We start from the raw sequence: 12,021 nt of genomic DNA on the forward strand, positions 1-12,021 counted from the left end.
CCACAAACTTCAGCAGGATTCAAGACCCAGCAGCGGAAAAAAAGAATCAGAAGATGGCGACAAAAGGAAGGAGCTTCTGGAGTAGGCGATACAGCGTCACAGCAAGCACCAAATGGGAAGATCCATTAAAACCCAACAAAAAAAACAAAAAATAAAGAAAGGACTAAGGAAAATGTAAGAAGTTGGAAAATTCCAGGCGCAACCACAGTATGAGGCTGGCTCAGTTTATGGTGTACACCTATTGTGTGACAAACTATACTGATTCCAGGCAACCCTTAGTGATAGTGTTTAGGTGTCCAGATAACAAAAGCTATCTAGGGGTAGCTGTGGTGAGCAGTTAAAGCTTATCCAGGAGCAGTGTAAAGCACTTGCAATACCACAATAGTCATTCAGCGAATGTCATACAAGAAAGAACCACACCAGGAGTTGCAAAAATAAAGTATTAGTTATTAGAACACTAAGACTATACTAACACTGGTATACCTCCACTTGGAGATATCTACACACAAAATTTACACTTAGTAAGAATTAGGATAAACATTGAAATAGATGGCCCCTATTTTTTTTTGTTTGGGGGGTGGGGGAGAAGCAAACCATAGACTAAGAAAGTGGTAGAAGAATGGCGGTGCCCAACCAAGTTAAGTGGGTTAGAATCCCAGGGGTTGGGGGAGTAAGAAATCACCAGAGGTAAGTACCAGAAATTCCACGGGTGCCCAGGTGCACAGCAGTCATCAAGCGGGGTGTCCCATAGGCTAACAAAGGAATGTCTCAGTTGGATTTTTATGGATTCCGGATCTTTCCAAGTGGACCCTGAGGAAACCATTTGGCACAAAGAAAGTTGGAAAGTACTGCCACCTGTGGATAACCAGAAGACTGGAATACCTACACCAGGGAGCCCAGGTGCTTAGGGGGTGAAGTGGCATCATACAATTTTTGTAGGCAATGGAAGCCTCGATTGGCCAGCTGCTGTCACGACCCACCCGTGGACCAGGTCGGTGGAACCCAAGGGTATATTCCGGATGACAAGAACCTTAATAAGAAGGGGACATTGTTCAGAACACTCAGTGATGTCCAGGTGGTGCAGGTAGTCAATGCCCTCCCTCATGGAGGTCAAGTTCCTGCAGGACGGTCAAGGAAGAAGTCCGGCTGTGGAGTCCAGGGGATGCAGGAGATCCTTCGAGTCAGCCAAGAGCTGTCCCATGTCGGCTGCCGGACTACTGGAGGGTCAGTGGCCAGCAGGACCATCAAAAAGCTTTGGGAAACGTAAATAGTTGTTGCAAGGAAGATTGTAGATTTTTGGGTCCTAGTGACTCAACCCTTGGAGGGTAGTCAGGGCAGGCCATCAGTATGAAGCAAAGCCAGCCGGAGGAGCCCTCACGAGTCACCACCTGGCAGCAGGCACAGGGAGTTGCAGGGAGGCTTAAACATCACAATTAAACAGGAGGCCCACATTGCAGGAACTGCAGAATGGAAGCTGAACTTGCTGGAGGCTGGAGCTTCTTTCAGCCCGAGGATCTCCTGGAGGAAGAGCCAACAAACCTTGGCAAGATCAACAGTCTCGGATCACAGGGGTTCCGTTCCAGTGGCTGCAGCAAGGGTCCACCGTCTCCTAAGTTGGTCAGAAGAAAAGTTGGACCAGGAGAGGACCACAAACCACCACCTGCGAGCAGAGCCTTTTTCCTGTCCATGGGACAGCAGGATCCACCAGCTGGTCGCTGTAGTCTTGAGGTGCCTGCGGATGTAAAGGAGTGACTTCTTCACTCCAAGAGAGGTTTATTTTTGCTTCTTAGATGTGACCCTCGAGGAAGCGCAGCCACAGACGTTGCAAAAATCTTGCATGAGCTGGAGGAACCATGTTGTAGTGTGAGCCCTCCCAACTGGATACTGTCTAGTTTCAGTTCCAAAACCAGACCAGCAGCAGTTCCAGGCTACGAGCAGAAAATGTTGTGCCCAACAAATCTGAGGACCCACTCTCAAGGGAGCCCTTAAATAAGCCTAAAATGGAGTTGGTCACTCTAGTGACCCACTGTAGGAAGATGGCTCTGTATATACTATCTCAAAGTAAGAGATAGTGTGCAGAGTCCAAGGGTTCCCCTTAGAGGTAAGACAGTGGCAAAATTAGATAATTCTAATGCTCTATTTTGTGGTAGTGTGGTCGAGCAGTAGGCTCATCAGAGGGTACTGTTAAGCATTTGTTGTACACACACAGGCAATAAATGAGGAACACACACTCAAAGACTTACTCCAGGCCAATCGTTTTTATACAGAAAAATATATTTTCATAATTTATTTTTAGAACCACAAGTTCAAGATTTGAAGTAAATACATAAGATGCAAGGTACTCCACATAGGTAAGTTAGGAATTGAATTAGAGCAATAGCATACAGAGTTTTAGTAAAAAATGGCAATAAGCTATTTTCAAAGTGGACACAGTGCAAAAATCAACAGTTCCTGGGAGAGGTAAGTAATGGTTAGTTTGCCAGGTAAGTAAGACACTTCCAAGTCTCAGTTCCTGGGCATAGGCAGCCCACCGTTGGGGGTTCAAGGCAACCCCAAAGTTACCACATCAGCAGCTCAGGGCCGGTCAGGTGCAAAGGTCAAAGAGGTGCCCAAAACACATAGGTGCCTATGAAGAACAGGGGTGCTCCAGTTCCAGTCTCCCTATAGATAAGTACCTGTGTCTTCGGAGGGCAGACCAGGGGGGTTTTGTAGAGCACTTGGGGGGGGGGGGGGAGACACAAGTAGGCACACAAAACACACCCTCAGCGGCACAGGGACGGCTGGGTGCAGTGTGCAAAGCAGGCGTCGGGTTTGTAATTGAAATCGATGGAGAGACCCGGTGTAGGAAGTTGGCTCTGTATGTGCTATTTCAAAGTAAGGAATAGCATGCACAGAGTCCAAGGGTTCCCCTTAGAGGTAAAATAGTGGTAAAAATAGATAATACTAATGCTCTATTTTGTGGTAGTGTGGTCGAGCAGTAGGCTTATCCAAGGAGTAGTGTTAAGCATTTGTTGTACATACCCATAGACAATAAATGAGGTACACACACTCAGAGACAAATCCAGCCAATAGGTTTTTATATAGAAAAATATCTTTTCTTAGTTTATTTTAAGAACCACAGGTTCAAATTCTACATGTAATATCTCATTCGAAAGGTATTGCAGGTAAGTACTTTAGGAACTTCAAATCATCAAAATTGCATGTATACTTTTCAAGTTATTGACAAATAGCTGTTTTAAAAGTGGACACTTAGTGCAATTTTCACAGTTCCTGGGGGAGGTAAGTTTTTGTTAGTTTTTCCAGGTAAGTAAGACACTTACAGGGCTTAGTTCTTGGTCCAAGGTAGCCCACCGTTGGGGGTTCAGAGCAGCCCCCAAAGTCACCACACCAGCAGCTCAGGGCCGGTCAGGTGCAGAGTTCAAAGTGGTGCCCAAAACATATAGGCTAGAATGGAGAGAAGGGGGTGCCCCGGTTCCGGTCTGCTTGCAGGTAAGTACCCGCGTCTTCGGAGGGCAGACCAGGGGGGTTTTGTAGGGCACCGGGGGGGACACAAGCCCACACAGAAATTTCACCCTCAGCAGCGCGGGGGCGGCCGGGTGCAGTGTAGAAACAAGCGTCGGGTTTGTAATGGAAGTCAATGGGAGATCTAGGGATCTCTTCAGCGCTGCAGGCAGGCAAGGGGGGGGATTCCTCGGGGAAACCTCCACTTGGGTAAGGGAGAGGGACTCCTGGGGGTCACTTCTCCCGTGAAAGTCCGGTCCTTCAGGTCCTGGGGGCTGCGGGTGCAGGGTCTCTCCCAGGCGTCGGGACTTTAGGTTCAAAGAGTCGCGGTCAGGGGAAGCCTCGGGATTCCCTCTGCAGGCGGCGCTGTGGGGGCTCAGGGGGGACAGGTTTTGGTACTCACAGTATCAGAGTAGTCCTGGGGTCCCTCCTGAGGTGTCGGTTCTCCACCAGCCGAGTCGGGGTCGCCGGGTGCAGTGTTGCAAGTCTCACGCTTCTTGCGGGGAGCTTGCAGGGTTCTTTAAAGCTGCTGGAAACAAAGTTGCAGCTTTTCTTGGAGCAGGTCCGCTGTCCTCGGGAGTTTCTTGTCTTTTCGAAGCAGGGGCAGTCCTCAGAGGATGTCGAGGTCGCTGGTCCCTTTGGAAGGCGTCGCTGGAGCAGGATCTTTGGAAGGCAGGAGACAGGCCGGTGAGTTTCTGGAGCCAAGGCAGTTGTCGTCTTCTGGTCTTCCTCTGCAGGGGTTTTTCAGCTAGGCAGTCCTTCTTGTAGTTGCAGGAATCTAATTTTCTAGGGTTCAGGGTAGCCCTTAAATACTAAATTTAAGGGCGTGTTTAGGTCTGGGGGGTTAGTAGCCAATGGCTACTAGCCCTGAGGGTGGGTACACCCTCTTTGTGCCTCCTCCCAAGGGGAGGGGGACACAATCCTAACCCTATTGGGGGAATCCCCCATCTGCAAGATGGAGGATTTCTAAAAGTTAGAGTCACTTCAGCTCAGGACACCTTAGGGGCTGTCCTGACTGGCCAGTGACTCCTCCTTGTTTTTCTCATTATTTTCTCCGGCCTTGCCGCCAAAAGTGGGGCCTGGCCGGAGGGGGCGGGCAACTCCACTAGCTGGAGTGTCCTGCTGGGTTGGCACAAAGGAGGTGAGCCTTTGAGGCTCACCGCCAGGTGTGACAATTCCTGCCTGGGAGAGGTGTTAGCATCTCCACCCAGTGCAGGCTTTGTTACTGGCCTCAGAGTGACAAAGGCACTCTCCCCATGGGGCCAGCAACATGTCTCGGTTTGTGGCAGGCTGCTAAAACTAGTCAGCCTACACAGATAGTCGGTTAAGTTTCAGGGGGCACCTCTAAGGTGCCCTCTGGGGTGTATTTTACAATAAGATGTACACTGGCATCAGTGTGCATTTATTGTGCTGAGAAGTTTGATACCAAACTTCCCAGTTTTCAGTGTAGCCATTATGGTGCTGTGGAGTTCGTGTAAAACAGACTCCCAGACCATATACTCTTATGGCTACCCTGCACTTACAATGTCTAAGGTTTTGCTTAGACACTGTAGGGGCACAGTGCTCATGCACTGGTACCCTCACCTATGGTATAGTGCACCCTGCCTTAGGGCTGTAAGGCCTGCTAGAGGGGTGTCTTACCTATACTGCATAGGCAGTGAGAGGCTGGCATGGCACCCTGAGGGGAGTGCCATGTCGACTTACTCATTTTGTTCTCACCAGCACACACAGGCTTGTAAGCAGTGTGTCTGTGCTGAGTGAGGGGTCTCTAGGGTGGCATAAGACATGCTGCAGCCCTTAGAGACCTTTCTTGGCATCAGGGCCCTTGGTACTAGAAGTACCAGTTACAAGGGACTTATCTGAATGCCAGGGTGTGCCAATTGTGGATACAATGGTACATTTTAGGTGAAGGAACACTGGTGCTGGGGCCTGGTTAGCAGGGTCCCAGCACACTTCTCAGTCAAGTCAGCATCAGGCAAAAAGTGGGGGGTAACTGCAACAGGGAGCCATTTCTTTACACCCGGGGTCACTCTAGCGGTGCAGGCAGGGCATAGGGGGGCTTCTCGGGCCAGCCACCGACTGGGCTAGGCAGAGGATCGCCTGGTTGACACTCCTGCACTGAGGTTCGGTTCCTTCTGGTCCTGGGGGTTGCGGGTGCAGTGCTTGGGCTAGGCGTCTGGTTTCTTGTTACAAGCTGTCGCGTTCAGGGGGAGCCTCTGGATTCTCTCAGCATGCGTCGCTGTGGGGGTCTAGAGGGGGGGGGGTCTCTGGATACTCACGAGGTCGCAGTCGCCTGGGAGTCCTCCCTGTAGTGTTGGTTCTCTGGAGCTCGAGCCGGGCGCGTTGGGTGCAGAGAGTGAAGTATCACGCTTCCGGCGGGAAGAGTGAGTTCTTTAAAAGTTGCTTCTTTGTTGCAAAAGATGTTGCTGTTCTTGAGCAGAGCTGCTGCTCACCGGAGTTTCTTGGTCCTTTGGTTCAGGGCAGTCCTCTGAGGCTTCAGAAGTCGCTGGTCCCTGTCAGATGCATCGCTGTTTTCTTCGAGTCAGGAGACAGGCCGGTAGGGCTAGAGCCAAAGCAGTTGTTGCCTCCGTCGTTTCTGCAGGACTTTCAGGTCAGCAGTCCTTCTTGTTTCAGATTGCAGGAATCTGATCTCCTGGGTTCTGGGGTGCCCTTAAATACTAAATTTAAGGGTGTGTTTAGGTCTAGGGGGGCAATAGCCCGTGGCTACTGTCATGGAGGGTGGCTACACCCTCTTTGTGCCTCCTCCCTGAGAGGAGGGTGGCACATCCCTAATCCTTTTGGGGGAATCCTCCAATCTCAAGATGGAGGATTTCTAAAGGCAGGGGTCACCTCAGCTCAGGACACCTTCGGGATGTCCTGACTGGTGGGTGACGACTCCTTGTTTTTCTTATTATCTCCTCCAGCCTTGCTGCCAAAAGTGGGGGCAGTGGCCGGAGGGGCGGGCATCTCCACTAGCTGGGATGCCCTGGGGTGCTGTAGGATAGGATCCAGAGGCTCCCCGTGACCATGACTGCCTGGTAACAAGGAACCCGACTCCTGGACCAAGCACTGCACCCGCAGCCCCCAGGACCAAGAAGAACCAACCTAAAGTGGAGGAGCGACCAGCAGGTGGCCCTCTTCCTAGCCCAGTCGGTGGCTGGCCCGAGAAGCCCACCTGTGCCATTCCTGCATCACCTCAGTGACCCCCGGGTCCCTCCATTGCTTCCTATAGCAAACCTGAGAATATTTTAACTTAGTGGGCCTAACTTAATCTAAGCTCTTTTTTTACTACATTACTTGAAGCCCCATGTCTCAACCTGGCTACTTGCACCTTTTACTCACATCAGATAGGCAGAGTACTCACCATCTCCTTGTGCTCCATGGGTAACGCTGGCCTGCGCCCAGGACTTTACCACGCCTGCTGCTGAAAGGGGGGGTGTCTGAAATAAGAAAACACCATTAATAAAATAACTCTGTACAATCCCAAAACTACACTACTGCTGAATAACTGACCCTGCAATCCTATTACAACAGCAGAAATTACTTTTGGAAGAAAAAGAATTACCTAGACATTACAGGAGGGAGCAGATTATAGCTCTGGGGAGTCAAGTGGAACTGCTATGATACATCACATTTGCAGAGCGTGCCTACCTCAACATAGTTTGAGGTACTGCTGAAAGCTGATTTTCAAATATAATTGATACTGCAATGAGTCAGTGTTGGAAAATGGCCCTTTTTTGTAGGGTTATCCTCAAACCTTTTGCCTTCTTCCTATTTTTTCAGGTCGGTTTTTGATGGTTTATTGTCTCTGTGCACTTTACCACTGCTAATCAGTGCTAAAGTGCAAGTGCTCCCTAGGTAAATTGTACGGTTGATTGGTCTATCCATGATTGGCATATTTGATTTGGTGGTAGGTCCCTAGTAAAGTGCACCAGAGGTGCCCAGGGCCTGTAAATCAAATGATACTAGTGGGCCTGCAGCACTGACTGTGCCACCCACACAGGTAGCCCTGTAAACATGGCTCAGACCTGCCACTGCATTGTCTGTGTGTGCAGTTTTAAACTGACAATTCGACTAGGCAAGTGTACCCACTTGCCAGGCCCAAACCTTCCCTTTTGGTACAGGTAAGACACCCCTAAGGTAGGCCCTAGGTAGCCCCATGGGCAGGGTGTAGTGTATTTAAAAGGTAGGACATGTACTTGTGTGTTTTACATGTCTTAACAGTGAAATACCGCCAAATTCGGGTTTCACTGTTGCAAGACCTATCTCCCTCATTGGTTAACATAGGGGCTGCCTTTAAATAACTTTAAGGCACAGATTTCCTTTGAGAGCAGATAGAAATATGGAGTTTGGAGTCCCAATTTAAAAATACATCTTTTAGTGAGGTTGGTTTTTAGATTGTGAGTTTGAAAATGGCACTTTTAGAAAGCAGGCATTTTCTTGCTTAAACCATTCTGTGACTCTGCCTGTTTGTGGATTACCGGTCGGTCAGTTTGAAAGTTGGGCTGTTCACACATCTCCGCTAGGCAGTGACACAGAAGGAGCTGAGGTGTAGCCTGCATACTTTGATGAGCCATCTGATTTAGAGTGGAGGGAGGAGAGGTCGCTTGCACCTGAACGGACTGTGCCTGCCTCACACAATGCAGTCTCCAACCCCCTGGTGTATTTCTGGGGCCTTGCCTGGACAAGGAAGGATCTTGCAAACACTTGAGACTTTGCTTTGAAGTTTGCCACCTTCAAAAGAAGAATGGGGTATACGAAGAAGACCCAAAATCCCAGACTTTTAGAATCTTTCTGGAATCAAGAGGAACCTCTTCCCAGGAGAAGCTGAAGAGCTGGAGGAGGTGTACTGTCCCCTTTGCTGTGTTGCTTTGTGGACTGGCTTCCAGTTCCTGCTTCTGCCTCGAAGGAGTGCAAAGGGTGAACTTTGCTGTGTGTCCTGCTTGAGAAAGTTCTCCAAGGGCTTGGAGTAGAGCTTGCCTCCTGTTGAAGTCTCAGGGATATCAAAGACTTCAGTTTCCTCTTCCTATAGCACTGGGAACTGTGTGTTTTGTGCTGTTCAAGGAGGAAAACCACAGCGAGGCAGTCAAGGACGCCGCTGGCCTGCACCGTGACCTGCTGACGTTGCACGGAGCTGCACTGCCCCGCTTTGCACCGTGACCCTGGTCTCACAGATACAGTCATTGGATGGCTTCACCAAGCCACTACGTGCACTGCGACCTGCGAGCCCCATACCCTGGCATCACCTGCTCACACCGCAGCCTGGGTATCCCCAACGCCGCACTCCTGCCGACACCAGCGCCGCTACCTGCACCATGGCCTGTGGACACCGCTTGTGAGGTACACGAAGGACCTTACCGTCCCACACCGCAGCCCGGTCCACCGACGCCATCACCATTGACTCCAGTGTCATCACCAGGCATCCCTGCCTGCACCATGGCCTGTGGACACTGCTCATGAGGGTCACTAAGCACCGGCATGGGCCTACTGATGACAGCACTTCAGCAAAATCGATGCCGCTGCCTGCATTGTGCCCTGGTGACAACACACGTCGCACCACCCTGCTTCATACCGCAGCCCTGGTCTTACAACGCTGCTGGCCGCAGTCACCTAGCCGCTGCCTGACTGTGATCTGTGGGAACGTTGCACTGTCCTGCTTCGCACCGCAGCCCCTACACCATCCACGCCAGCGATCCTGACTTCATCAGCCTGGAGATCGATCTACAACGCGTGTGACTTCAAGGGCCAAACGACTCCCGCACCGACTCCAGAACCGACACCAGCTATGCCACTCTACGTACCTCACTGCGATGATCACGGCGTCCTGCAATTCCGAAGGTACTGTTGGTGGGTCTCTCAGACACCGTAGCTGGCCCACAATGCCGCAGCTGGCCTGAACTGTTGGTTTTGTTGATCACAATGCCATGACAGCCTCAGGTGGAGCTATCAACTTCAAGGAACTATATTTTTGAGTAAATCTTGCAAAATTCATATAGTTGGCACTGTATGTTGGATTTTTATTGCTGTGGTCTTGTTTTAAACAGATAAATACTGTATTGGTTATCGTTCTAAAACTGGTGTGGTGTCCTTTTGTAGTGTTATCACCTATTACTGTGTGTTATGTGCAAATGCTTTACACATTGCTTCTGAGATAAGCCTGACTGCTCGTGCCAAGCTACCAAAGGGGTGAGCAGGGGTTATCCGAGCCAGTATCTTCCTTATCCTGACTAGAGTGACGGTCCCTACTTGGCAGGGGTGCAAACCAACTGCCAACTAGAGTCCCCATTTCTAACAGTCAGTCATCCATTTCCTACACACACCCAGTAGTTGGCTACTCTTGAAAGCCAGAGTGAGCTTTACAACACAAAATTAAAAAGGCTGTCCTGTTGATTCCAGCACAAACACAAATCTTGTCCCTGCTGTTCTCCCCATATCTTTTAGAGGAAAATAGAGTCTGCTGCCCAAGCATATCATTAAGAGGGCTAGTAAAGAGCATTTGAAATAGGGTTATTGTCAAGATGCTCCAGCTAGACCCCTACTGGAACTGGAGCCTCAATACACCTTAATATAAGGGACATCTTTCCGTACTGCAATGATTAAATCTAAGTAAAGGTCAAGCAAGGCATTACAAGATATTAAAATAACATAATTAGGGTAAGTCTTAGCACTGCTTTAGATCTCCTAATTCAAATGACAACTATTTTAATAAATTGTACTTCTCACTCCACCCCATCCCCACCAACTCCGCCCCAGCCCCCATTAAACAGCTTTAGGATTTTGCCTCAACTGCGCACAAACCTCTTGCGTTGTTGGGGGCCGTTTCGGCGGGTTTAAGGCAGGCGTCTGTGTAGCCGGCTGTGGCAGCGATTCCGGCGGCTGAACTGTCGATGCATCGGTACTATGAGGCGGTGGGGGGGGGGGGGAAAACAGATTATTGTACACTGTCATTGCATAGAAAAAGAGTTAAAAAAAACTCAAACAATTTTCAATGAAAAAACAGACGCCAAATGCTCAGATGTTAGTTTTAATATTTAATGTTAAATAAAACAGTTATACCAATAGATTGTTTAACATAGCCAGTTTGTCGTGTGGCCCAACATGGCACAAGCAAAGCTTTACAATGAACTGCCAAAAAAATAAACATACAGCTGAGTAAAAATAGAAAATAAACTCTCATTGAATACCTCTGTTAGCACTACATACCTGCTGTAATACCAGACTGATATTAAGAGAAATTCTATTTCATCTTTGGGAAGGTGATAAAATGCCACAAGTATGAGTGTGCATTCTGTAAAATAAGAGGAATTTAAACGTGCTATTCATCCTCTAGGACCAATAGAAGATGCCAAGCTAATATATTAAGTGTATGTAGAGCACAAGTCTTTCAACATCTTGTGTGTCTCTTGATGCTCCCTTTGAAGAACCTCTACAATGGGTTTGTTATAATTCTCCTGAGAAAATGGTTTCTTACCTCTTTTGGTCTTGTGATTCCTGTTTGCTTGCCCATCCTGTCCCGTCTTTTGGTACTAATGAAACGTTTGGATCATTCCCTTTGTTCTCAGCTTTTAAACTTGGAAGGTTTGCAGGGGGTGGCATGCGGCGAACGATAGCAACTTTCCCAAGACTTTGCAAGCCATGACGAGGGGCAACTGCAAGAACAAGAGAAATAGCATGATTTGCCAATTTTTCGGAGGAGGGGGGGGCTGCTGAATAACGTTTTCAAGCTATTCAGGTACTCAGAGAATCAGTGTGGGTAGTATAAATGATCCCATCCATGCACCTCACTTTTTGAAGGAGTACTATTATCCCTTAAACGCATTCTTGGACAGTGTACAGCAATGAGACCTTCTGACCTAATGCCAAATATGAAACAAACCACACATTTATCTCACTGATTCACAAACAGATCTAGCACTGAACTCATTCCAAGCTCTAAAGTTGTAAAGTAGAAAACAAAAGGCAATGTGCATGAAGGACACCGAGCACCTGGTACTGCCTGAGGTCATCAATGCATGCCTGTTCAATCACCAATGGGTTATACCTCAAGACATGTAAACTGATAACACAAAAATTAATCGAAATAAGTTTAAAAAAAATAGCAAGATTTTGCAGGTGCCCATAAGCTTCTTTTCAGCTTTTTAATACTTTATGATCTAAGTGGTTGGATTCAAAACACATGGCCCTGCTCCTGCACACAAAGGCATAAGCTGAATTTGAATGTATTAAGACCACAAAAGAAGAATTTGAACACTGACTCAATACAAACGTTTACAAATGAAATTAAGATTGCGTTACAAAGCATTAAAACCTCATGAACGAAAAGGCTTTTAATCTTAGTTCTTAAACATCAACATTTTCATGAAATTTGTGAGGACCTGAATCTCACTGCTTTTGTCTGAAAACCCCAAACACTTTGAATGGAAATTCTACTTTGCAAATAAAATTGGAGACTTACATGTAAAGGTACTAAGGAAAATGAAAAAAAAAAAAAGTAAAAACAAAGGGATTAGAAAACAAACA

The 12,021-nt window shown here is 48.2% G+C and overlaps 1 protein-coding gene across 6 annotated transcripts in view; it reads right to left on the reverse strand.

Annotated features, from left to right (window-relative positions):
- The window catches only part of PRRC2A (proline rich coiled-coil 2A), a 1,008,219-nt gene that overhangs the window by 873,513 nt on the left and 122,685 nt on the right, over window positions 1-12,021 (reverse strand). For all 6 annotated transcript variants that reach the window (XM_069237153.1, XM_069237152.1, XM_069237151.1 and 3 more), the window contains exons 3-5: window positions 10,973-11,150; window positions 10,300-10,399; window positions 6,866-6,941 (exon numbers count right to left, since the gene is read on the reverse strand). In XM_069237153.1, the coding sequence (XP_069093254.1) occupies window positions 6,866-6,941; window positions 10,300-10,399; window positions 10,973-11,150 (354 nt within the window). The remainder of the gene's footprint in view (window positions 1-6,865; window positions 6,942-10,299; window positions 10,400-10,972; window positions 11,151-12,021) is intronic.

This window comes from Pleurodeles waltl, chromosome 6 (assembly GCF_031143425.1).
Source record: "Pleurodeles waltl isolate 20211129_DDA chromosome 6, aPleWal1.hap1.20221129, whole genome shotgun sequence".
NCBI lineage: Eukaryota > Metazoa > Chordata > Amphibia > Caudata > Salamandridae > Pleurodeles > Pleurodeles waltl.